Source organism: Agelaius phoeniceus, chromosome 3 (genome assembly GCF_051311805.1).
Source record: "Agelaius phoeniceus isolate bAgePho1 chromosome 3, bAgePho1.hap1, whole genome shotgun sequence".
NCBI classification, from domain to species: Eukaryota; Metazoa; Chordata; class Aves; order Passeriformes; family Icteridae; genus Agelaius; species Agelaius phoeniceus.
In genome coordinates this window covers 33,672,140-33,699,797 of record NC_135267.1, presented here as the reverse complement: position 1 = coordinate 33,699,797, position 27,658 = coordinate 33,672,140, and the positions used below count along the sequence as shown (strand labels likewise).

The following is a 27,658-nucleotide window of genomic DNA, read 5'->3' as shown; positions in this document are numbered from 1 at the left end:
GGAGTAGCATAAAGCAGAGACATAACACATTTCAGCTCCTGATGACGCTAAAGAACAGCGAGGTTTGCTGTAGAGGACAAAAGAGTGAGTCTAAGCTGATGGGAAGCAAGCATTACCTAAAAAGCAAACTGATACTAAGTCCTTGGTTACTCCCCAAAGTACACTTAATACTGGCACAATAGAGCCATTTCCTCACACAATGTTTGTGAGGTGTAAGGTATGATTAGTTTGTCAACATAGATGCCCTTATCATATGTAGATAGAGTGGTCTCATTTTTCATCAAGAAGAATGTTTTTAAAAACTGGGACAAATTTCATCCTGATGTTGTTCTGCTGAAGTCAATAAGTTGACATTAGAATTAACTTACTGTTATCTGTACTGAAAGTGTAAAAACGAGGCTTCAGCAAGAGTGAGATAAAGTAGTGCCAGAAAGGAGCAAGTTTTCAAAACTTTTAACTCGAGGGAGATGGGACCCGAGTGCCAAATTTTTCACAGTGGTTCTCTATGGATTTTTAGACAATCCCTGGATTTTTTGTAGAAAATAACACTCAAGGATATTTTTGTTTTTATGTAAATTGGTGGTCAGAGACAACTAGAAATACTAAACAGAATTTCTCATGCAATGTTTCAGTCAAAGTCTCGACTACATTACAAGATCTCTTCTGCCTTCAGCTTGTGATTTTGGGTGCCATCACTGTTATATGTCAGATCAAATTTTTTGTATTCTCAACCACAAACAAACAAGCAAACAAATTAGTGTACGGGGTTCTAATTTAACTATCAGTTCTTCTATAAAGCAGTTACATGAGAACTTCATACTATCCCCACACAGTTATCTGTATGAAATAAAAACCCAAAGATTCACCAAGAATCAGTGAATGATGTGGAGAATGCTGTATGGAACATTTCTGTACATGAATAAATACATCATATGAACATATGCATTTGTAATTTTATCTATGACGTTTTAAGGCATTGATTTTCAGCCCTTCCCATCCACAGAGGCTTAGGACTAGCTGCAGAAGTTGGGATATCTGTGCAATATTATTCCCACTTACACTTTGCAACACGTTCTCGCTCTTGAGGTGTTTGGATGTTTCCCTAGGTGGGCCTGACCATTGTCTCCTTGAGGGCACTGGACAGGCTCAAAAGGCAAACTCACCCTGGGAGGGGGTTGTCCCAGTTCTGCAGTTCCATTCTGGGAGGTGTAGAGAAGAGACAGAAAAGTCTATCAAGGCCCCATCCAATCATCCCAGCTATGGCAGCAGTGGCACCTGCCTTTTGCACAACAGAAGTGCCATTCAAGTATTGATCCAAAGGGTGTGAAGTAACAACTATGGAAGATCCTTAACTTAAAAGGACTGAAACACACAGCTCCAGTTCCCCAAGAGAGTAATTGCTAACATTGGATGGACACAACAAGTGAAATTAGACTACACTCAAGCATGCTACATTAAAGAATGAGAGGAAGCAGAGAAAAAGCCTGATGACAAAGCCAGCTCAAGCCTAGCGGTAGGACACTAGACTAAACTGGGTAAAATGAGTTTTCTGATTTCTATGTCCCACAATTGAATCATGTATAAACACAGGGACAGGTCAGAAATATCCAGAGAAAAGACAAAATCTAAGAAAAGCAGGTTATGAGATTAAAGGAAGAACAAAAACAAGAGACAAATCATAGGATATAGACTACTAGTGGACATAGAGAAAAAGGGAAAAATTAGAGATCTGACCAGAGAAAGGACAGAGGAGCAATGGCACCATCCCAGAGGGTGAGGGGACAGGAAAAAGGTTTGATTTTGGTTGTCACAATAACCTACTCCTCATGAGGAAAAAAAACAAGAGCTGAAACAGCTTTTGACCCCCTTTTCTCACACATTAGATAAGTGACAACTACAATTAAAGGAGGTTCTAAGAATAAAGGGAAGCCACTTGAACTGCTTCCCAGTTCTTCCCAATGCTTCAATATGACACCTCAAAAAGTGAACCACAAGACAGAGCACAGCTGCCATTAGCAGATGCCCGTTTATCAGGATAACTCTGCTTAGGTCCAGACCTCAAGTCAGCAGAGGTTAGTTTTAAACAGACCCTTGGAGGGGATTTAACTGTTCTGGCTTAGGTGGTCAGTCTGAGAAAATTATCCTGAACACTGTGTAGCCAAGTCAGAGAAAGGCACCTTGGCACAGGGATTCATTTCATCCCAATACAGAACAACCAATAACTGACTCTGGAGGTACCTGTTCATTGCTGACTATCACTAGTTCAGCCTTGCAGGTATGTAAAGTTAGGTGAGAGGTGTCCCATCACTGCTAATTAGCTAAGTCAGTTTACAGGAGGGTTAACAGCAGCCTGGCTTCCTGCTGCAGTCACACATTAGCCTCCCCTTCTCTGTACTGTCACCATCCAGCTGACCCCAGCTAGCACAGGCTGCTATTCCAGCAGTAAGATATTCCTCTGCTTGTAAAGTTGTTTTTCAGTTGATTTAATTCCTTCATTCCTGGCAAGGATAAAATGGCCATAATTCCTGTGAAAAATTATGCCAGCCAAGGAAAGGAATGCCCTTGGCAGCAGCTGAGATGGCCTTCAGTGTGTTACAAAACTGTGCCATTGCATGCCAGCAGCATACAGAAAACAGGAAGATACATAAGTGAAAGAATTCAAGGGACTAAATTATCAGGAAAAACAAACAAATAAACAAACTACAAAACCACAAAACCAAACCAAAACAACAAACAAAAACAATCACACAAGCAACAACAACAAAACAAACAAAAAACCTACAAGAAAACCCACAAAAAAAACCCCACCCAAAACCAAAAAAGATCCCAGCACATAATGAGAGTGGGAACATTTTAAACAAAGGAAAGATATGGCAAAATACTAGGCTGCAATGGAAAATAATAACCAGTAAAAGATACAGAACATAGGAAATACAACAACATCAGGCATTTTGTAATAGCACGCAAGCCACCAAGAGTTATGGAAAGAATCCAAGAGTGTTATCCTCAAATGACAAGGACATATTTCTTGGAGTGATATCCTCAATATAACAAAACACTGTGGCAAGATGATCAAAATCTTGCATTCGAACTGGGGCACAGTTCGCATTTCAACAAAAGGTTGTTTTTACTTTCAGGCTGAGAGACCAACTAACACTCTACATGTGATCCTGTGTGATTCTACACGTGACTACATCAGTGGACAAGGGAAGGGCTACAGATGTCATTTCTTTCTTGAGGTGTTTGGAAGTCATCTCTTTCTGTCTTTCTCTTCTGTAAAGCCTTTGACACGGTGTCCCACAACATCTTCTCTCTAAATTGGAGAGATATGGATTTGATGGATGGAGTGTTCGATGGACAAGAAAGTGGTTGGACAATCACATCTTGAGGGTGGTGGCCAACAGCTCAGTGTCCTGATGGACATCAGTGATAAATCATGTCCCTCAGGGCTCTGTATTGGAATCAATGTAATTAATATCATCATTAGTAACATGGATGAAGGGATTGAGTGCACCCTCAGCAGATTTGCAGATGACACCAAGCTGTGGTGCAGTGACACTCCTGAAGGACAGGATGCCATCCAGAGGGGCCTGGACAAGCTGGAGAAGTGGCCCATGGAATTTCATGCAGTTTAACAAGACCAAGCACAAGGAGCTGCACCTAGGTCAGGGCAAGCCCCAGTATCAACACAGGCTGGGGTAAGCAGATCCAGAGCAGCCCTGCTGAGAAGGATTTGGGGGTATGAGGGGGTGAGAGGCTGGACATGACCCAGCCATGTGCCCTCACAGCCTGGAGAGCCAAACGTGCCCTGGGCTGTATCAGAGGCAGCGAGGGGAGGGGATTCTGCCCCTCTGCTCTGCTCTGCTGAGACCCCACCTGCAGGGCTGCATCAGCTCTGGGGTCCCCAGCACAGGAAGGACATGGACCTGTTGGAGTGAGTCCAGAGGAGGCCACCAAAATGACCAGAGGGATGGAGCACCTCTCCTACAAGGAAAGGCTGAGATATTGGGATTCCTGGAGTCACCTAATTACAGCCTTCCAGTACCTAAAGGGAGTCTAAAAGAAAGATGTGGAAAGACTTTTTACAAGAGCATATAGTGACAGGACTACAGTGAAATTTAAAGCAGATTAGACACTGGGAAGATATTCTTTACTGTGAGAGTGGGAAAGGACCCCCACAAGGCTGCCCAAGGAAGTTCCCATCCCTGGAAGTGTTCAAGGCCAGACTGGACGAGGCTTTGAGCAACCTGGTCTAGTGGAAGATCTAGGGGGGTTGGAACCAGATGATTGTAAAGGTCCCTTCCAATCCAGGACATTCTATGATTCTATATCTTCATTGGACAAGTGACAGGTGATCTTGATGGCAATAGTACTACCCAATGTCCTTTTATTCTTAGAGCCCTCACACACCTTTCCAAATACAGATTAGGGAAAGAGGCAAAAGAAAGGGGAACTTATCAAAACAGCTGCCCACATTAATAGAAAATATATGGTTGGTACACAGAAATGGTTGTATAAGCAAAATGCAATGGGAAAATAAACAGGTTTCTATGTGTCTGATGTGACTTAGTTGAAGCACACAAAAAGGCACTCAACTCTAGACATTAACAAAGTTCTCAGAAGTCAAAGTATTCTTACCCTAGTATGCCACAGCAGATTTTCACTAATCAGTCCCTATCATTGGCAATAGTCATGATCCAGAGTAAAAGCTATTGCCAAAAGGAACCTAGTGGAAATATCTTTCAGTGGCAAAACCTCCCAGAGTAGGTCTTACACATGCCACAACACATGCACTCAAAATACTTTATCATGTACAATGCACTGGTTGACAAATATTTTTAAAATTTGAGAAGGAGTACAAGGGATTGCATGAAATTTGAGATGCTTTTGACAATCATTTTGTAAATCTGAAATATTAATTCAGATACATCTTTTAATTCAGATGTAAACAGATAGAATGTGAAGAACAGAATTTGCAAGCAAGGGTGTTTATCTGAATCCATATAAAGGTGTTATTTCCCTTAAATGTATATCACGATGCTTCTGCTACCAAAAGATTCTTGAGGATGACAACCCTCTTAGAAATTTTTTCATTGAAGTCCTTCCATCTAACCAACTGCCCTGAGAGATTTCTGTATTTTAATAATGTACATTTCTAGGGAATAATATAACAAGCTGTGTTAAGTAAGTGATAACTACTGGCATTTCCACTGCTTTGGTACTCAGCAAATTCTCTAACAATAGCACCAGATGTACCTTTCACACAGCTAGAACATGACCAGAGGGCAGCTGTGCACCAATTAAGAAGCTGCAGAACAGCTAAGCAATGAGAACTTAAACCTCCACGTTTGTCTGCTCAGAATTTATAGGGCACTTACAGGAGCAAAAATTAATGCTACTGTTCTGATTGTGCAGTTACCAGTAAAATAAAAGGCTTCAGTGGTATAAAGAGTAAACTGACCTGAAATCCCAACATCCACCAGTTGACTTAAGAAAAGGAACAATGAAAACAAAACCAAGACTTGCCACAGTTACTCAGTGCTGCCAAAAAGATACAGAGGCATCAGTTCTATACATAACAGAAAGTCCATGTACTCAGTCACTGAAGCTGCACTGTTTAATGTCATCTTCCCTAGAATCAAGGAACAGTGTGATGCAATCACTTGTACATTAAGTGTAATTAGTCAAATGCGTGTTTAAATACAGAGTTGCTTAGGAGACAGTCTGTCAGACATAGTGGGCTGGCCATGGCTGGAGGCCATTTACCTACCAAGCCCCTCTATAGGTTTTGTACAACAGTCATAAAAGTAGAGAACGACAATTGAGAGTTTTTGACACTCCACAATTACCTAAAAGGCAATTCTGACATATCCTATATCATATCATGCCCTGGGTTGGAAGAGAGCTTAAAGGTCATCTGGTTCCAACCTCTTTGCCATGGGCAGGCACCCTCCCATAGACCAGGTTGCTCAGAGCTCCAACCTGGCCTTGAATACTTCCAGGGATGGGGCATCCACAATTTCTCTGGGCAGCCAGTTCCAGTGCCTCACAGTAAAGAATATTTTTCTACTATCTAATTTTTGAAGCCCTTTCCCCCTGTCCTGTCACTAGAGGCCTTTGTAACAAGTCCCTCTCTATCTTTCTTGTAAGTTCCCTTCAGGTACTGGAAGGCTGCAATTAGGTCACACCAAAACCTTCTCTTCTGGCTGAACAAACCCAGTTCACAAGATACTAAACAACAAAGGAAGATAACCTCCAATAAAGAGTTTTTTCAGCACAGCATGGCTCTCACTACATCATCATCATCTCATTTAGTCTCTACATTAGCCTTAGACTGCAAGTTCATTGCACAGCTAGAGAGAAACACTGCAAGTGCACCTGTAGGTGCTACTGGCAGATCCAGCACTCTGGAGTCTCCTCAGCATGCACCATCAGGCCTTCTCTTGCTCTTCCACATGTTCTCAGTATCTGTTTCCTTAACATTTCTTGAACATAGCTCCACTCCAGTGACCCATTAGAGACCTGTTTTCTTATTAACACCATTCTGACAAAGCTCATTGATACACATTTTTCTTTTCCTATTTAATAAGGCTATTTGTTTTTTTTTCTGTTTCCTGTGCGAGGTCTTCATTAGATTCTTGTCTGGTGTTTTTAATTCATTGGCTATTATTACTGTGCCACCTAACAATGCTGGTTCTTTCATATCAAATTTTTTAAAGCTCTTTGTTTTAATTCTCAAAAATTAGATCTCTTACAAAACTTTCTCTGTTGATAACAAAAAGTTCTCTATATAAGTAAAATTAAAATTATAAAATCACTTTTATAATTTTGTCCTTCCAAAGACCAGACTGACCCTGGCATTCAACATCTCATCCGTGGTCTCTTGGAGGCCCATAGACCATTTCTCAAGAGCCCACTAATGATGAATAAATGGATACCTGTCAGCAAGTTTCAGTATTTGCTAAAATCATCAGCACCATCACAGGAGATTTTGCGGTGGTCCACAACTAAGTCTGAAAACCACTCAAATTAAACAGAAAATCTTATATTACTGTCTGAAGGTTGCTGTTATTTATGCTTATTCTGCAACTAGGAAACAGGACAAAAAGAAAATAATCACAGAGAGAGCCATACCTAAGACCAAAGACAGGTAACAGGAACTTAAGTACATTTATGGATACAGCTTCATTCTTCAAAGTTCTTACTCAAAAAAGCAGCCAAAGCTGAAGCAGTTTCTCTTTCCACTCTTCATCCTTTTCCCGTTTTTCACTCCTAAACCTCCAAGTGAGAGCTGCTTAAGTTCAACACTGGCAACACTACCTCCGAATCTCTCTCTGTGGCCTCATCCCAGGTTCAAAGCAAGCATCCAAAACCATCTGCTAACAATCCAGCCACCTTAAGAGGTAGGAGGTTCCTGTGGTTTTACTGGGAAACTTGGGTGTCTAAGCTTTTCTTACTGCACAGACCAGAGATGGTCAACATCTTGCCTGAGAAGAATAACAAGACACTCTTCTCCCACCTAGCACATTTCCAGCAAGGAAACACGTCCAAAATCATTCAGTCTCCTCCAAGCACACCAAATTACTATGTTGGTTAGTTACAAGGGCACCTTTCCTTGGGAGGTGGAGGTCTGGAGCAGTGCAATGAGCTGCATTTAGACCTCCTACTTCCTGGGTAAGTGGTCCCAGACAGCAGGTTATTATATGACATAATTATAATATTATGTGATATGGGTAGCAGCAGTCTAGTTCTCAAAGAGAACTGTACAAAACATTTTTCTCTGAGTCATTTTTCAAAATCTCCATGCTTGAAGGACAACTCAGCACACAAATTCAAGGTAAGCTTGCACCTTCCAGAACTCCAGTTCCTGCAGCATTTGGCACTAAAGATGGTGAATTGATCCACATCCAGCAGAGAGAATCATGGAACACCTCTCAGAAGCAATTTTCAGATGGCTGCTGTGGCCATCACACACTTGTCTGACTGTTGTGAGTCACTGTCTTCAGCCCTTAGCTCTCTTCCACTCACTCCATATTGCACAGCCATTCACATGCTGTTGGACTAGATCTTTAAAAGTCCCTTCCAACCCAAACCATTCTATGATTCAGTGCGGAAGAAAACCAATGTAAACCCTAAAACCCCTCACCATTTCTCATACTGCTCTGTCCTGGCCTCCAGGACACCCCATGGACCTCCTAAACAATCTTCTAATAAATTTTTGAGGGGGCAGCATGCAAAGAGTCACAGAAGCTAAAGATCCCAGGATCCTATGGAAAAATTAAAAAACTGGTGCACTGATGAAGTGCTTAAGCAGACCAACTTCTGTTCTTTTCTTGACTACAAACATCTTATACAAGGCAAAAGACCCAGGACTAGATGTTTTTGAAGAGCCACTTAGATGGGTGAGATGACACCTTGCTGGATTTTCAAAACCACCTCTTTCTAAAGCTTCAGATTTCTAGTAGGTTGGTTTCCTCTTAAGAGTTCTTAAAAAATCTGAACATCCAGCCATACTCCCTTGCATTTTTCAGTTCCAAATATATAAAATAGAACACTTTCAGTACAAAAGTTGGCAGAAGCATTAACAAAGCCTTAGAAATGTTATTAAATATTTTCTCCCTTGTACAGGTGTTTGCATGGCCAAAAACAACAAAAGGCTTTAAACCTTCTGCTGACACTCTCTTGAAGGGTCCTACTCTCATGGCTGAAAACCAGGATGGCCTGTGGCTCGTGCAAACCAGAAGGAAACAATCGGATTTTAAGAATCTGCCAACTAGTTATCAACCAGCTGATGCCTTATGAGCCCAGCCTGTGCCTCTTTCACAAGACTAACTTTCCAAAATACACCCTAACACTCCTTTCATCAAGGGAAATTAAAATAGTGAGACCCTGACCACACAGCCTTACAGGAAGTGTGGTTCAGCTGTGAGGTTCAGCCAGTAGTGAAATCCAGTGCAAAGCACAAACTACACTTCCCAAGAGACACCATGAGAATATTTTTGGCTAAACTCCCCTGGTTTTCAGCCAAAATAATTTGACAAAAGAACTGAACTATCCCAGAAAACTGACACTTCTCTTTAAAAAGCTACTCTGCCAAAAGTCTTCCTACTTCAAAAGGATTCTCGTTCAAGAATTTTTGGACAGCCCTAGAGATGACTAAAAAGAGCTGTGGAAACAGTGTAAAATCACTCAAAATAATCAGAAAAAAATAGTCTTGAATGTAGCATACAATTAGAAATTGCATAGATTTGTGCTGCACTTCTCTGTTGACTGTAGAACGATGTCATGTTTCAACTGCTATTCTGACTATGAATTTAACTTACACATTATCTTTCATGTATTAACTAAAACAATAATTTAATTTTAACAGATACATCTAAGAATTTTATGAAAGAGAGTAAAAACATTTTTAAAATGAATACTCACCTTGTAAGTCTTACTTCTTGTCTACAACACTGGCACACCTTATCTATGCTGCATCAGTAACATACTAAAATTTTAGGGATTGTATTATTTTAAAAGTGTCAACTTTAAATCAGTGTTTGTTTTATATTTTCTGATTACTATAATGCCTTATATGTTCATGACCATGTAAACAATCACATACATATTAAATACAAAGATCTCAGCTACAGAGAGGAAAACATAGGGAAGTAGTTTTTACATTTGTAACATTTTAAAAATATTTCAATACCCAAGAATCAAAGTGTGTTGGTTTTACACTAATCCACAAAGGCATAACATTTCCAGTCCAGACACTCTGTTTCACTGTATGACAAGTAAAATTAGGTATTCTCCACAGCGATTTGATTTTGCTCGAAAACAATCTTCCTCCAAAATTTACACATATGTATGCACAGAGGTCAGAATGGAAACTTGCAAGTCCATTATGAATCCTAGTTTTCAGAGCTCATGACTGAAAAGCAGGCATGTGCCTGGCTGCTTACTAAAGTATGACTTACTCATTCCTGCTCACTTGGACCAAGATTTTGTATCATTATATACCCTTATATCTCACAAAGCATTTCTGCATGGTACTACTCCGTACATAATTTGGTTTCCACCAAGATTGCTCTTAATTAATCAGTGATGTAATTCCAGCCCTTACTGGACCTTTACTTCTGCAATGCCAGTCTTCATTCTCTGCTTTGCAGTTGTATTAAAAGATCACTTTTCAAAGTGGAAAACAAGACAACTGCCTGTGTCTGTTACCAGGAATTACAACTCAAGAATGGAGTAAAATAAGTTTCAATTGTAGAAGTTAAAATTCATGTACTGTTTTGTCCTTTCCTGCTAAAGGGAAAGCAAGCTCTTCCAATGCCATTTGTCCATTTTAAATACAACCCCCCCCCTAAACTAAACTGGCATTCAGTGATCTAACCCATATGGGTGGTTCTCAATAGAAAAATCCAATGTTATCCAATAGATTCAAGCAAGCTCTTTTTTCCTTTACCTTCCCCTTCTATTTGGGGATTGCCAATCATATTTTGCCATATACAAAGCAGCTCCCTAACAAGTATCCAGACTTTTTCTTCTACATGTTTTTACAGAGTAAAAGCATAAAAGTCTCTTACCTTATGGCTGCTGAGAGAATGGGAACTGCACAACGCTCTGTGCCTGCAGGGACACTGCACAGATGAACCTCATTGCTGCTGTTTACAGAAGTCTGACAGTTTTTAATTTGAAAAGAGGTTGTCTTTTTCTTTTCGACAGTTCAACAAATCAGACAAAACAGTTGCAAGTGTTATCTGTAAACAGCTTCCTGTTTGAAAAAGATCAGCTGTCCTGCAGGACAATAATTAGGGAAGAAGTGTGGGAAAACTGAAGAGGTCCATGATGTAAGCTTTTTATTTTGGGAATGTACTTTTTTGGGAATGCACATTTACTTTCCCCTCCTCCTCTCTAGCAGAGAACCCCTTTTTAACCATTTACATCTATTCAGCTCTAAGCCATGCATGCACATTGCCCCAGCACAACACTTCGCTCGCTTTGCTTCAGTGGATATGAAAACACATGAAATGCAGCACTGAATGTGATCATCTTGTGTGGATAATTAACACACTCTCCCCTTGCTGAAATTCTCTCTATGCTTGCAATTGGCTGCACCATTCTTGACTTTATTAAAACAGGCAACTGTTTCAGAGCCGTGTCTGAACACCCCACAACAATGTAAATGCTGAATTATCCACATGGCAGGCATCTTCACAATATTTTGTGGGTTTTTTTAAACACCTTTGATACAACTTTAGTGCTATTTCACTCCAGCTTCTAAATAGTTGTACAAACCTGGTTTTTACCTTAAACAGCTAGACTAGTTTGAGGCCTGGATAAATCACAGTACTCCATATACATTCAAGCAGCAAAAAACTGGGGCCAGCTGATTCTGGAAAGTGGAATTTTGAGAACACCCTCCTCAGTTACAGCAGTTTATACTTCAACAGATATAAATGGCTTCACTGTCCATTTCCAGGGCAAATAGAGAGTACCACTTGTGACTATATCAATTAATACCCTCTGATGAAAAGCTGTATTTGTAAGACTGTAGCTCTGATAGCTACAAAAAAAAATCCTGTGAATCATCTGTCTCCATCCATCTCATGCCACTGTTCCCTCCTCCCAGTTCTTCCAGGTAGTAACAATTGAGGGGTCATGCTCTAAGCAAGCACCCAGTGGGCTGGGAGCTTGGATAACCCCAATATGTGACCTTGAAAACTAGGGCAGGAGCTAAGGGCAGTAGCAGGAGGTTCCTTTCCATTTTCCACATGGGAAGTATCAGAACACAGAAAAGGTTTTAGACTGAGGGGCTAGAGAAAGCTGCAATAGAATCATCTGCATGTTCACTTCTTTATCACTTTTCAGATCTCTTTTGAGGTGTAGATCCACTCCACTGAGAATTTTGTGCTGTGGTGGGGCTTGCAGTACAAGCTGATGACACTGATGAGAGTACTGATGTACTCTCTTTCTGCTTTGCTCTTGACATTACATATCCTCTCTCCCAGCAAACCTCTCCCTAAGCCTGGAGTGTGCAGCCTTCTTGCCCATGACAGCTCCTGTTTTGTTAGCCCAGAGGACACACTGATCAGCTTTAATGGCAAAGAGAAAAACAGGTACAAAAAGAGGTAGCGATGCCTCAAACTTAGGACTCCCTGTGGACTACCTACATAGAGGTTTCCATGTTGGACTGGAACCTAGCTACCCTCCTCCACTGCTATGAACTCCAGTGTTTTCACACACACCAAATGGTCACGAAAAGTTAAGAGCCAATGATCTCTTCCTCAATAGATTACCTCAGTAAAGAAAGGGCAAAATGGTAGAACATGAACATAACTGTCTAAGGACCATGCAACTCTAATTTTAAAGTTCATTTTCTATGCACGCAGGCCCCATCAGTTCAGTGAGAGCAGAAGGCAATTAGCAGGACTGGGCCCTTGCAGCACTCTGTTGGCAGAAACTTGCCAAGACAAACATTTTATGTAAAGAATGCAGCAAAGTGACTGTAGTCCAAGCCTTTGAAGATCATATTACCATGGCAAAGACAACTCCATTTACATACATATCTACTCTCCCTGTAAACACAGGAAAGTAACTTTGAGGCCAGAAACAGAATTCAATGGAGAAACAGAGACATTCAGGGAAGGCTGGTAGAAAAGGTAGGACTCAACACTGGGGAAGCAGAAAAGAAAACAAACATAAATGACCAGTGTTCAAAAGGAAAGGGCAAACACTATAAATGCAGTGAAAGAGCTTTCTCTAGAAAAGGGAGAATAAACAAGCACATGGTTTTCTTTCACATGAGAGAGAAAGGCATAGTCCCCATACAGAAGGGCTTAAGTAACCTTTTCCCACCCCAAAATCCAACTGGAAACTGTGCAGCCATATTGGTGCATCATCTAAATCAGGCTAATATGCACAAACTGGGGTACTGATGCATGGACCATGTGGGAGCAGCTTAGGTCATCACCAGGTCAGAACAGCTGCTGGTTATTAAGTTCTCTATTATATTAACATGCCTGTCTGGGATACCCAAGTGTTTGAGCCACCCTTGCTGGAGAGAGAGGGACAGCCTCCAGAGACCACAGTACAGCAGTACAGAGGAACAAAGGAGCTCCTGGACAGACTGAAACACAGAAAGGAAGCCTGAAGTGGGTGGAAGAAAGAATGGGTAGCCTGGGAGGGGTAGAGATGTCTGAGCAACAAGGGAACGTGTTAGGAAAGCTAACCTGCCCTGAGAGAATTAAATCTGGCCAGAGACATCAAAGGCAACAAGAAAAGCTTCTTCAGGTACATCAGTGTTTAAAGGAATACTAAGGAAAATGTGAGTCCTCTCTGCAAGGAAACAGGAGACTCTTTTGACAGGCTCAAGAGATGGGCTTGTGCAAACCTCATGAAGTTCAACAACACCAAGTGCACTTGGGTTGGGGCAGGCAATCCCAAGCATAAATACAGACTGGGCAGAGAATGGACCAAGAACAGCCCTGAGAAGAACTTGGTGGCTGATGAGCAGCTTAGTGTGAGCCAGCCAAGTGCCCTTGCAGCCCAGAAATCCAACCACATCCTGGCCTGCATCAAAAGTAGCATTGCCAGCAGGTTGAGGGAAGTGGCTCTGTCCCTCTACTCCTCTCTCATGAGCGCCTACCTGCTCTGCTGCATCCAGCTCTGAGACCCCCAACATAAGAAAAATGTGGACCTTTTGGAATGAGTCCAGAGGAGTGCTAATGAACATGATCAGAGCTGGGCTGGAGAACCTTTCTAATGAATACAGGCTGAAAGGGTCAGGCTTCTTCAGCCTAGAGAAGGCTCCCGAGAGACCTTAGAGCACCTTCCATTACCTAAAGGGGTGTAGGGCTAAAAGAAAGCTGGAGAGGATTTTTTACGAGGACATATAGCCCTTGAGAGAGGAACTTTTTACAAGGACAAGACAGAAAGGCTTCAAACTGATAGAGGGCAGGTTTATATTAGATACTATGAATTCTTTACTGTGAGACTGGTCAGACACTGGAACAGGCTTCCCAGAGAAGCTGTGGATGCCCCATGCCTGGAGATGCTCAAGGCCAGGTTGGATGGGGCTTTAAACAATCTTATTCTAGAGGAAGGTGCTAGCCAGCAGGGAGGGCTAGAGTAGATTATCCTTAAGGTCCCTTGAAACCCAAACCATTTTATGTTTCTATACAGCAAGACACCAGTTGGGCCAGCTACTTCAGCTTGATCCACTACACAATTTTTCTTCAACCTCTAAATTCAGGGTAAATACCACATTGACACAACTACAAATGGAATTCTTGGATTCAAACCAAATCAAAACCATGCAGATAAAATCCAACTGGTTGTAAAAGGACAATAAAAAGTTCTTAGAAAACAGGAAAAAATACGCTAATACATTTTAGGAGCATCCAGGAAAATTTTTCTACACTTTGCATTGTCAGTTTGCATTATCTTTGTATCTGTAAGAGGATTAAACACAACACCTATTTAAAACACAATGGTTATTAAAAAATCTTAAGAGATGATGACAAGGCTCCGATTTTCCTTTTGGTTTAGCAAAGCATCCAATGGTATCAGCATTTCCCAATCAGATTTTTCCAAAGGATTAAAATTTCAAATACCCAAACTCTTTAAAAAAATCAGTATCTGAGATCAGTTGCAGGAGCTCAGTTTATTGCAGGCATCACAAATGCTGTTCTAGTTATTGAAAGTAAGAGCTGACTCAGTAAGCAGCCCTTATTAGGCCTCCCAGGACACCCCCAAGAAACTCCAAAAAGTGGCAAGGAGATAGAGCAGATACAGGACTCCTCCACGGTACAGACCTGCACACAAGCATGCCAAGTGCAACCCCTCCTCTGCTCTCAGGGCAGCACAATGATGTGTCCTATTCCCTTTGCTTCACAGAACAGTATCTGTTTAGCCAAGAAAATAGGAAACAACTTTATTAAGTGTTAAGACAGTCCTGGTAAAACACAGCCTGTAGATCTGTCCCTGTGAAGATATCCATCTGCCATCTGAATATCTCGTCAGCACTGCCCCAGCATCTCTGTGGGCAGAGAGCAAAGCTCTCCTTCCCACCTCTTCTGTGCAGTACATGAGAAGTAAGGTGGCAAAGATCAGTGTGGCCACACCAACACATTATTAATTTTATTTGTAACTGTGTAAAACCTGGCCTTCTACTTTATTAGCAATGTTGAACTATTTTTTTTTTGCATAAAAATTTTTAAGCAGCATTTACTGCAGCAATTGTGCTCTTTCTGTCAGTCATCTCTAAAACTAGAATAATCTCCTCAGTGCTTGGATTTAATTCTATTTTTGCTGCTCCAGGGGCAGATCACAACTGAGCCACACATGTTAACTCAATAGGCAATAATTAGAAGTGTTATCTACTAATCATTTAACAACACCAAGTAGCAACTGCATGACACTAAGCTTAAGAATGATATTCCTGAAAATAAGAAAGAGTAACTGGAAGGTAGAAGAGACATGAACTCATAAACTTAACAACAAAATTTCTCCTCTTGATGGTAATACATAAATAAGATCCTCTACTTGCATCTCTGTAGGGAACAGAGCACTAGTACATAGATGTTCATGTCAGCAGAGTTTTCACAGGAGCACCCTTAAGGCAGGCAGCAAGGGGCAGGGTAAAGGCACTTTGTTAAAGAGCAGTGAATTATTCACACTGATCAGTGCTGCAGTCAGCCCCTACTGGAGACAGGCAAACTCACACTCCCTAAGCCTCTCCACCAACCTTCATTTTATGAGCCTTCATAACTTTCTGTAATCGCCATCTTTTTTTCTGTCATTCTGATAAACGTCCAGTGGCCTAGATAGCACATCCCACAAACTGGAGAAGGTGTAGCTTTTCAGCATTGCTCTGACCTTCAGATGTAATTGCGAATCAAACTCAGGCCTATCACTTGGAAAATTCAGGAAAAACAAAGGAATAGGAAATTAATTATTTCAGTCCACAATGCAGAAATGATGGGATTACCTTTGAATGCTGCTTGGCATGAGATCATACACTGAAACTCACCAGCTGTTCCCATTTACACTCAAGAGGGGCTACTCAGATATGATGTTATCATATACCAAGTTACCCTATTAATAAAAGATAGGTCAAGCACTTACCACCCAAAACTTCAGGCAAGTTCTGTTACACTACAATTGTGACACATCTGTATACCTTTCTGAAGAAAAAGCACCAGGGATCAGACCTCCTCATAGGCAAAAATATTTGAAGACATTGTGAAAGGATTCATATGAAATAAATAATTGAAGCTTTAAGATCAGGTGAATGTCTCATGAGCAATTAACAGATGTAAAGCCCTTGCTTCTCATTTGGAGCTACTACAGGAAAGAACTTCAGTATATGGCTGTCTTTGCACATTGGTAGCACCCACATATTATTGCTGCAGTCTTGGTACATAATGCCCCACGACTCTTTCACCCAGAGCAGCTGATAGAACTCGTGATCAATCGCATGTTCTGAGTTCAACTGTGCCAGCATGTGAAAGGTATAGGAAAAGTCTAGCATCATCTCACATGGAGTTTGCTTAGGTTAAGGTAACATTTGACACCAGCATTCCAGCAGCCTCATTAGCACTTGACCAGATGGCATCAAACTGACTTTCCAGATTGCAGGCATGCACTTAGTATGCTTGTCAAGGGACAGAGGGAGTTGTCTGACTGTATCACTGACACAAACACACGAGGGAGTCTGTAAATAGAGGTAAACTAAGACTAAAGTCTTTTGCAAGCACACAGCCTTGTATTTTTATGCCACAAAAATTCACCTCTCCTTGTAGTTTAATTGATGTAAAAGCCATAGAGCTTTGACAGTGTTATCCTTTCCCTCAAAGAATTTGCTTATGGGGCCATCATGAGCCTTTGCATATCATATAGTTCAAGAGGGCTTGCAACAAGAGCCAAGAAAAATCTATAGCCAGCTGGCAATGCCTGGGAACGTTTGCAATCTTTCTGTTCAGTTTACTGGATTTATCCTCCCCCGCTCACCCCCTCCCAGTGCTTCAAAAGAAACTCAACTGACATTTTTATTACTATGAAGAGATGAAACCTGAGTTACATTTCCCTATAAAGCAGGAAATGCTGTCTAGCAAAGCCTGCTGAGGATCACCTCTCCTTGCAGAGGTTACACAGCCCCAGCAGACTCACCAGCCTTTAACTAAAGGTAGTTAACATCTGGTAAGTCTCCAAATACTCCCCAAGCTGCTTCTTCAGCCCACACCAGCCAAGGTCTACTTCCACAGGCTGCCATCTGTGACTGTTTTAGAGGAAAGCTTAGTAATGTGTCTGACTCAAGACTGTATTTTTGGGGGACTAGACAAGGTGGCATTTCCAATCTGAGTAATACCCATTTTTGCAATGAAAACTTGAATTCAAAAGTTATGGGTCCTCTACTGTAAGATCTTTTACAATTATTGTCCACACAAACAGACAGAATTTGGGGTTATTATATACCTGCCAACTCCTCTCATCTAATTCTAAGGGAAGCTGATGCACTCACTTCTGCTGAATCATTCAAGATGAACAATAAGTAGTCAAGGAATAAATAAGGAATTAAGTTATACTCCAGAGACAGAAGTTTGGAAAGGAGACAGGAAAAGGCCTTAAGGTAAACAAACTTCTTCAAAGATACAGCCTGCTTTTTGTGCAAATACTCAAGCCTTGTCAGCAAGTAACAGGAAATTAACTACTAATTGCAACAGGGCACGTTTTCCTTCTCTTTGCATTCCTGGCACCAACAGTAACAGCACAGGGCTATCTGTCCTGCCCGACTAAGTCATGCTTAAATTTTAAAGTCTTCATTTTCTCAATGCAAAAACAATGCAGAACTTGTTTTAACCTTTTAGCTCTCCATAGCTAAAGAGGTGTCAAATGGGAAGCAGTCAAAACTACTGTAAATGGAAAAGGGAAGTAAAGGTACAAAGACCCTCAGTGAGTGGTACTTGTCCTCCATCTACTCTCAGGTAGAAAAATGCAAGTTACTAAGTGCTCCTGTCACACAACTTATTCCCAACTTAGCTCTCCACGTATCAGACTGATTCCAAAATTAGTTGTCTTCTACTGTGATAAAATAAACACTTACTCCAAATACTACATTTAGCAAAATCAGGTACTAAATTCATGTAATTAGCTCAGAACTTTAAATGACCAACACCACCCTGAGCTTGTGTAATGGGTTCCTTAACACAGATACTGAAGTCAAAAGTGTAGTGTTTCTGAGACACTATCAGCCTTCAGATGCTGATGCATCTAAGTTCTTCCCCGTCTCTCCCTGTATCACTGAGCATGTACAGAACCATGTTAAAACATAATATAAAAAAAAATATTTCTGAAAGCAAGATCAATGCCTAAAAAATCCATAGTTTTTGTCCAGTGATACAGTCAAGCACTCAAAAGTAAAAATTCCTTCCCATTCCTTCCACCTAGTCTGAAAGGTGAGAAGCTACAGAGCCTGCTTTTAGGTAAGAACTGGTGAGGAATGTTGCCATTTAGAGCAAGTTGAGTTACCTCAAAAATCAACCTATACCTCCCCCAACCTATTTCCTAAGAATTCAAACCCCTTGTGCAGATGTCATTTCTACACATTTCTTAAGTCACACACCACCTGCTAGTTGACTTCTTCCAGGGTCAGGAACATGTAGGTCTCCAACTGATATCTTGTGTGCGAAACTCAGGAGTTCCACTGCTCTACAGTAATTCTCCATATTTTCCCCAGTTGAGATTTGGAATGCTTAGGTTCTTCAGTATGAATTCTTTTTGCAGGCCCTGGACTCTTTTTGTCCAGTTGTGTTGCAACAGTGCCAAGAAAAACCTAAGAAGGCTACCATTAAAATGGTAGCTGGGGAGTTAATACTTTGATTCACAGGTATCACTCTCCAGACAGCGGAGAAGTCCCATGAACCAGTTAATCCTCATCTGTGTTTATGGAATTCAAAATTTAAATTAAATTACTCTGTTATATGAATAGTTGTTTATTCAGCCATTTTTTGCATTTTACAGCTGGAATTCTGGAAATTCAAACACCACATCTTTGCCTGTGAGCTTCTTGTACACACCAGAAAATGTTTCCACCTGTGAAGACAAATAAATCTTGCTTATACATGCTGTGTAAACAAGTAACTCTAAGTTAACATACTTAAGGTACTATACTATTTGCCAGTCTATCGTCACTCTGAGGCCAATTATTTTCTTCTAGATTAAGGTAGCTGAGATTTACACAAAAGATACATTTCCTCTAGAGTATTTGGGCTCTCTCTGATTTTCAACAATGTGAGACCCTAAAAGCTGAGCAGGCCCAAACACAAGCCTCCCATTTCAGAAAAAAAACAAGTGAAGTGCAGGCTTTACTGAGCACATCTGTTTAAGGTCAAAATTAAATGCTTCACTTGAAAAACAACAAAAACATAAACCAACCAACCAACCCAAACAACCCCTGTTCATACAAAAAAGCCCAGTAAAACACTGTCTGGTCCCATGAGGGAACCAATATAGCTACCTTATAATCCAGGGGCTTCAACAAGTTGAACTAGAGCTTTAGTTCAAAACTGTCTTGCCTCTATTTCAGCACCTTACTCCAAACACAAACCAAAGCATCTCCACACACCAAAAGGCAAGTCTTTTCCTGTATCCCTAAGCAGTCTCTCGGGGATGTCAGAATGCCATCCCCACCTGCATGAGAAAGTGAGTTTTTTTATTTACCTTGTGTTCAACATTGTTCTGTTGTGCTTTGTCCAGATGGACTTTTATAAGCCTGCTGCCGTCCAGTTTCACGCGGATTCTCTTGCCCACGATTTCACTGGGGAAGACCAGGTCCTCAAGAATAGCATCGTGCACTGCAGTAAGTGTACGGCTGAAATGCCACATTTATAGTGTTAAAACACATCCTCTTGGAAAATTTCCAGTTTGACAAGATTTAAATCTTCCATAGCATGCTTTGGCTGAAAATTCAGAGGCGTTTTCTTTCTTTAATGCCACAGTGTGACAATACAGCACTATCAGAGGGCATGCAAAAAGAAAAGATAAATGCTACAGAGTGCAGAAACTTAATGACTGCACAAGAAAAAGTAGCCAGGTTTCTGACCTTCTAGATCACACACTGATTTGCGGCAAGAGCCCTAAAACATACTTCTATTTCTACACATTTAATAAATATTTAAATCAAAACCAAAGTGCTCCATCTACCACTCTGCCAGAGACACTGACTGGAAAAGTTTAAGCGGATAAGTATCCTCAGCTGCAGAGTACATTCATGGGTGACTCAGTTTTGGAAACACTTGATTTCTTCATCTGCCTAAATCCAAGAAGCTTAGAAGACCAATGTAATACAGAAAAAGACTAGCTGGCCAATTGAGTCCATACTTAGAAGACTGTTTGAAATCTACATGTGTGTTCCTGAACTGTCCAGAAGTGAGCCAACACAAGAAAAGGTGGCCCAGGTTATTTTATGTGAGTCTAGATGGATTACTAAGTCTGCAGCATCCTGATCCAGAGTTTCAGGGCAGTATCACTAGTAACTAACACTGCCGTGTGTCTACGGCAGCACTTCAGACCTGCCCACACTGGCATAGCAAAGGGAGACAGACATCCACAACAACACAGCAGCCTGATCGCATCTCAGGCTGAGACTGGGGCAGTCCTGCACACTGGTCTTTCCTCATGCAGAAAGTGGCAGCGTGCTACTCAGACACAAATGCTAACTTCTCTAACCACCGTGCAGTGCTAGTTTCAAAAGAACACAGGCAGAGTCTTCCAAAGGCAGGACTGCAGCTATATGAATATTGTGAAACTGTACTTTTAAAATCCGTGCCTGAAGACGGCAAAATACAGTAACACATGACACAAGTATAATACTGGGGGGGCAGGGAGAAGCTACATGACATGCCATATGTCATAAGGAGGACAAACTTTTAAGACACGGACTTACATAATGACAGAGCAACATACAGATGAGGCACTGACATCCACAGAGACGTAGCAGTGTTGCATGTCTAGCAATCCAGTGACTAGATGAGAGCAGGGAGGCCATTTAACACAAATGACTATACTATTGCTATCGAATTCATATCCAGAGGGACTAGTACTCGTACCTACACCCCTCCTCAGCCACTCTCTCCCTCATTGCATCCCCTTCAGTGTGCCAGCCTTGACTTCTGCACACAGTCTAACATGTGATGTGGAAGAGGCTCTTCCTACAACTTGAAAGAAAATAGTTCTTGTCAGCACACTGTGGTAACAGAGACAGCAGGTTGGGTTCCTTAAGCTAGCACTGACAACTAAAAATTTGCTACAGCTGTAGCTGGAAATACAAATTGAGTGCTAAGAAATGCAACACAGTGCCCAAAGGTGACCTTTCTACTGAACACTTTAGCAGTCAAATGACAGATACAAAGCAGTATTTCAAGAAGTAGGAGAAAGGACAAGACCAGCCAATCACTTGAATGACTTCTCAAAAACTCAACTAACCATTTCTTGACTAAACTACCGAGTACAAAAGAAGGCTGTCATACCCCATCAGTGTCATTTACCAACCTTCTCGGACGCTTTTGCTTGTTTTTTGTGCGGCTTTTTCTTGTTGGCTTGGGCAGAATCCTTCTCTGTTAAGGCAAGAGAAGAACAAAAAGGCATTTCCCAGTATCTGGTGGTTACAATGAACTCAGAAATATGCACCTTTTCCCCTCACACTAGAAACCAATGCATGAAAAGCCAAAAAGGTAGACTTAAGTATGCTGAAAGTTACATCATCATTAGAAACTAGAGAACTAGAGTTGCCTGCAGAAGGGGCAGTGCTGTACTGCTGTATTTCTCAATTACTACTCCTGTATTCAGGGCACTGAAATAGAAGACTTGTACTTCATCTCCTCTCTCCAGGAATACAACCACAGTATTTTACTGTGTCTCATGAGCACTGTGAACACACTTCTTTGGGAACAGAAATCCCATGGAATTTTAAACTTCTGTCAGACTGAGCCTCTGGTGCAAACCAGAGTAGTAAGCTGAGTTCCACAGACAGCTAGGTGACATCTGAGATTGAAATGCTAGTTTTAACAGTAAAATCTATTGCACAGTCCAGATCAAATCCCAGCGTAAATATTACCTGTTCCAAAATTAGGATCTAAATGTTAAGTCAGTAAAACTTATTTTCTATTTTCCTACTGCAAGTGTAGACATTTTACAATGTTCTAGATGCAGTTTTAGCCACCTGCAGTATTTTCTACCATCACATCACAGCTTCTCCATAACTGTATTCATGATGGGGCTACCATTACCCAAATTGGGTCATGTCATACTCAAAATCACACGTTCCCTTCTAAAATAGATTACTGAATTGATAAGGAATTCTCAAGGGATTACAGAATCACAGAATCTAAAAAAATCACTGAATATGCTGAGTTGGAAGAGACCGACAAGGACCATCGAGTCCAGCTGCTGGCCCTGCACAGAACATCCCAAGTCACACCATATGCCAGAAAGTATTGCAGAAACACCTCACAGCACTTTGTGCTGTGACCATTTCCTAGGGGAACCTGTTCCAGTGCCCAACCACCCTCTGCGTCAAGAACCTTTAGGTGAAGTGAACCAGAGGCACTTCATTAAAATAAATCCTCTTGGTCATATAAAGACTCAGGGTAAGGTGCTCTGGCTCTAAGAATTACATTAAAAATTTTCAGCTAGCTTCATTTTAACCAATTTTCCACTCTGCAGACAGGTCCCTAGTTTGTCCAACCCTTAAGTCCTTAAGTACTGCCCAGAGATCCCTCCAACACCTTTTCACCTTAGGTCCTGCCATATATTTAGAACTTGCACAAGTTTTTTTCCCTCCTTTCCTAGTAACTTAAATTTTAAGTGCCTAGATTGTCCAAGTGTAGCAAAGTTCCTATTAATATTTGCTCCCTTTTATTTAAAGCTTTGTGTGTCAAACTTCTTCAGAAGTAAGAGTGGCCAGAAGGTTATATCCTCCATGAAACAAAGGCTTTACATCTCACCAAGTTTCCACTGCTGCCAGCTGAAAACATTTTAGCTAACATCCACCAGACACTCATTACATTTCCTGCTCGTACAATGAATTACTATCACTGTTACCTTGAATGGGTAATTCAACACTGAAACATGTGGGAGCCTGGACTAGATCACCTCCAGATACACCTTCAAGTCAACATTTTTGTGATTCTAAGGGGTTTTTTACCTGAGCAATGAACACCACATGTTTTCCACTAAATTTCTTCTCCAGCTCCCGAACTAGCCGCACCTGAATCTTCTGGAAGGACTTCAGCTGAGGAACTGGTACAAAGATAATGATGGCTTTTCTGCCACCACCTACTTCAATTTCCTGAAATAAAAGTACAAAGTAAGCATTAGCTGGGGGTTGAAAAGTAATGTTTGGTTTGACCATGAATCCTGAGCACAGGTATTGATAGTCTTGCTTCTGACTGCATGGGGCAGGGAGTTCATCAGAGAGCAGTACCTGCCTTAATGCTGTACAGACAAAGCATTGACAGAAAAACTTTTATCAGAGTACTTGTTTCACTGTGGAGGAGTGACTGGGCAATAAATCCCACCACCCCTTTCAGAATCACATCCTCTGAACAGCAAATCCCATTCCTTCTGAAAGGTGAGACTCAGGTGCTAGAACTGCAACTCTACTGAATGTTTACTATCCCTTCTGCATTTGTGCTAATACAAAGTTTCAAAAATTAGTTGCCTCTAATGCAGACTCCAGACAAAGTTTAGGGGAACAAATCTCTTAATCTACTGCTTCATGGAAATCACTTTTGTCAGCCACTTGCCTAGGACTGCATCCCTATTCAATCAAAACATTTGTCACCCCTTCAAATACCAACAGGACTACAACACACTAGGACAGGTTACTTCTCCCCTGGTTTGTCTCTCCAGTAGTTGAAACCCAAAGTCTGCATAGGCTTACAAGGCACTTCTCCCATGAAACTGGCTGCAGACACATCCTCATTCTCCAACAGAATGGAAGGATGGATTGCTCTTCACCAGCTACCTTCTGATATGAGCCAACTCAGATGCCCATGGAAGATTTCTCACAAATAAAATCAAGCAGCTAAGTAAACAACAAAGACTTTTCTAAAAGCATTTCACTAAGGACAGGTGGCATTGCTGTACTTCCAGAGATGTGGTTTCTTCTGAAGGCCATTCAGCTCATACATGATACATGCTGCTTTCTGCATTCCCAGATTCTTTTTAACTTACCTCTAAGCAGTCAGGCTCCTGTGTCTGTACAGGTAAGCCTGGGCAAAAACCAAAGGCAGCCCAATTAAGTTTCTGATTGCAGTGACCTGCTTCATTGCTGCCATCCAGTCTCCCAGGCTGACAAATTCTAACACTAACTTTCTTTCTCCTTTTCCACTAATTGCTTTCTTATTTTTCTTTCTTGATGTTTCAGCTGCCTGCATGATCTAAAACTGGAAATGTACAAGGAGGCTAAGCTACACTACCAAGTCAGTCTATTGCCTCAATCCACCTACTAACTGCACATAAGAGATTCAGACAATTTTGCTTTTTTATGAAGAGTATTGCAGTTTATGTTTTTAAGTTTCTGTAACACCTACTTTTCCAGCCAGTATCTACATGCAAAAAGCCAGTTTCACACCCCAAACCCAGCCTGCAGAGACATAAAGTAGAATCATCGTTGTCAACGCTTTTATTTAACATACTAAATTGCTATTTGGGCTTTTACAGTGACTTTTCAAACTAGTTCCTAAGAAAAATACTATTACAGAATCCTACACACTAGCAGCAAATACCAGAAGATAAGCTACAACAGCACATAACAAAACTATCACAGGCCACAAGGGCTTAAGTCACCATTCACCTAGTACATTAATATGCACAAAAATTAAACATACACAGAACAAGTCACCACCCAGCTCTTAGTGGAGAATGTCCAGCCTACCTTAGCTGCTGTGATGTTCAACTCCCGCAGCTGAGCCTTTAAGTCGGAGTTCATTTCCAACTCCAGCAGAGCCTACAAAAGTGAAGTTGTGGAATAATCCATTACATACTCCTCAGTTCATGAGAACACCTGAGACCAAAGTGTGTCCACAGTGCCAAAAAGCAGGTATAGACTTTTAACCACAGCCAGTATCAAAGACTTAACTTCCTGTAAGACACACTAACATCCAACAAGTTTAACGAATGGAAACAGAGGAGGACTCAGTTCCCAAGTAAAACTAGGAAAGAAAACACGTTGGTAGGATTAACCTCAAAGTTTAGCGTCTGGACAACTATGTCCGTAACTTGAAGTGAGTTACCGAAGACAACAAGGAAAAGCCACGTACCTGGGATATACCAGACTCGAATTCATCTGGCTTTTCGCCATTAGGCTTCACAATCTTGGCGCTAGAGCTGAACATGGCCTTTCTGCAACGCAAAAGAACACTTTGGCTGTCACCAAGCACGTGTCACCTGTTCCAAACACAGCCAGGACTCCCCAATCCGCCTGCGCAGCCACACGCTCCAGAACTAAGCCAGAGGCCGCCCCACGAGCCGGGCCAGCCCCAGCACGCCGCACCAGGGGTGACTACCAGGCCACAGGAAAAGGGTCCCAAGGAGCGCGGGGCCTGCCCACCTCGGGGCCCGCTGCAAGGCCCCAGCAGCCCGGGGAAGCGGCCCCACCACGCACAGAGCCCCACGAGCGGCTCCACGGGCGAGCGGCACTCCCGGGCCTGCTCCCGGCCCCGGCCCCTCCTCCCGCAGGGCGCCGCCGGCCGAGGGAGGAGGGAAACCCCGCCAGCTGGCCACCCCCGGCCCCGGGCGCCCCGGCGGCCATCGGGCCCCGGGCTGGCGGTAATCGGGCGCATCCCGACGCCATGGTGCCGCGGGAAGCTCCGCTCCACTCCCGGCCGCGTATCGCGGCGGCCCCGGCGGGGGAACGGCGGCCCTGGCCCAGGCACCCACCTCGCTCCGCGCCGGCCAGGAAAAGGGGGAGCTCTCGCGAGAGCAGCACAGATCGCGGCCCGGGAAAGCGCTGGCCCCGCCCACCCGAGTGAAGCCAGAGCCGGAAGAAGGGCAGGGCGGGCGCTGCGAGCACACCGCGAATCTGAGGCGGTGAAGCCCGAGCGGACATTTAGGGTCCTGGCGCGGGGGGCGCGGGCTGGCACATGCGCAGTACCGTGGAGCACGGTGCCCTCCCGTCCCGCCTCAGGCTTTAGCGCTTCTTGCGGCAGGGAGTGAGGGAGAGGCAGGGACCGAGGGAGGGGCAGGGAGAGCCTCCTCTGCTCGACTCTGTCCCTCGCTGTTACGCCGAGCCTTCGCCGTGGGCCGCCCCCGCCACACCTCCCGCAGCAGAACTTTCGGCCTGTGGTGTCGAAATGCCGCTCCTGCGAAGAGCCGCCAGAATGTCGGCCTTGGCACCGCGGTGCGCTCGGTCTGCGCAGCCCGCGGAGAAAGCGCGGCTCTGCCCGCGCCGCCGAGCTCCCTCTCTCCCTCCTTCCCTCTTCTTCTCCCTCCCTCCCTCCCGCTAGGACTGCGCAGGACGGCAGCAGCCACCGCTCGAACAGCAGTGGGAGAGTAGATGGTGTTTTTCCTTACCCTCTCCGTTACACCATCCACGTTAATTTAGTGCTGTGGGAGTTCACCCTTTCAGGGCGGAAGAGACGTGACAGAGCAGTGCTGGCACAGTCAACCCCGGCCTGCAGCGAGGCGCTGTGCTGAGAGCCACGGCCAAACCATGCCAGGGAGCGTGCTGGCGTCCCGGGAGTGTGGGCAATCGCCTGCCAGCACAGGGCAGCCTGGCTTGGGTTTTTGTTTGCCTCTGTAAACGTGACCTTTCAGTTGCTTCCGCTAAGACAGTGTCCCAGTGATCACAGTTACCAGACTGTTACTAGACCAGAAATAATGCATGAGTCTTCAGCTGTGTTCAGGTACTACTAACTCAAGATGAGTGTTCTGGGGTCAACATACTCTGTCATCAGTGGAAGCACTATTATATACTGTGTTATTATCTAACAAATAACACTTGCACACTGATAAATAGAACAAGCTGTACTTTTTAATTTCGAAAGAAGTGACTTGCATGTTGATTCATGTACAAGTGCCTGGCTATATATCTGTCTGAAGTGGAGCTAAAACCATGCCTCAACAAAAAATCCCCATCTTGACATTTCCCTGTTGGCTGATTTAGATTTCTTGTTCAAGGGTAAGTCCCACTTGGAGGCAGGTGTGCAACTTACCTGTCCAGGGATGTTAGGCCCAGGAATGGGGTTCAGAGCACTGGTTCTGTGCTTGGATTCCCTGGATTACTCCAAGAGCAGCCAGCTTAAGCTTGTACAAACACAATTGCTATTACCATGTAATGCTGTGTGTAGTCTCTTACTTTACAAAATGCAATAATGGAGTAATAAACCCTTGTAAACAAAAAACTGACAAAGACACCAGCATCCCAGACTAAACAACCTTAGTATCTGCAAAATGCAGCCCATCATGTTTTCTAACATTTGTGGACTTTCCACTAAATTTATGATAGCCAGAAAACTGATTGTTCAGTGCTCACTTTTGTCCCAAGTCACTCTTCTTTCCTAGTATTAATCCAATGAATGGGAAAAACTGTTCAGCTCATACTGATGGCCAGGATTAGTATTTATAGAGATTTGGTTTGGCTAAACAACAGTGATCAGGACCTGAT

The 27,658-nt window shown here is 42.6% G+C and overlaps 2 protein-coding genes across 6 annotated transcripts in view; both read right to left on the bottom strand.

Annotated features, from left to right (window-relative positions):
* COLEC11 (collectin subfamily member 11) overlaps positions 1 to 18,952 on the bottom strand; it is a 44,757-nt gene extending 25,805 nt beyond the window's left edge. The window contains exons 1-2 of one of the 5 annotated variants that reach the window (XM_077175046.1): positions 15,737 to 18,952; positions 10,575 to 14,894 (exon numbers count right to left, since the gene is read on the bottom strand). The gene's annotated coding sequence lies outside the window, so the exon portion shown is untranslated. The remainder of the gene's footprint in view (positions 1 to 10,574; positions 14,895 to 15,736) is intronic. The other 4 variants (XM_077175049.1, XM_077175047.1, XM_077175045.1 and 1 more) reach the window with 4 other exon arrangements.
* A 15-nt stretch (positions 18,953 to 18,967) lies between these two features.
* On the bottom strand, positions 18,968 to 26,003 carry RPS7 (ribosomal protein S7). Its single transcript, XM_054628934.2, has 7 exons — positions 25,933 to 26,003; positions 25,314 to 25,395; positions 24,929 to 25,000; positions 23,195 to 23,338; positions 21,541 to 21,605; positions 19,711 to 19,861; positions 18,968 to 19,083 (listed from the first exon to the last, which is right to left on the bottom strand). Exons 2-7 carry the CDS (start codon positions 25,386 to 25,388, stop codon positions 19,006 to 19,008), a joined length of 585 nt encoding a protein of 194 aa, XP_054484909.1. The 5' UTR covers positions 25,389 to 25,395; positions 25,933 to 26,003; the 3' UTR covers positions 18,968 to 19,005.
* Between the last annotated feature and the right edge of the window lie 1,655 nt (positions 26,004 to 27,658).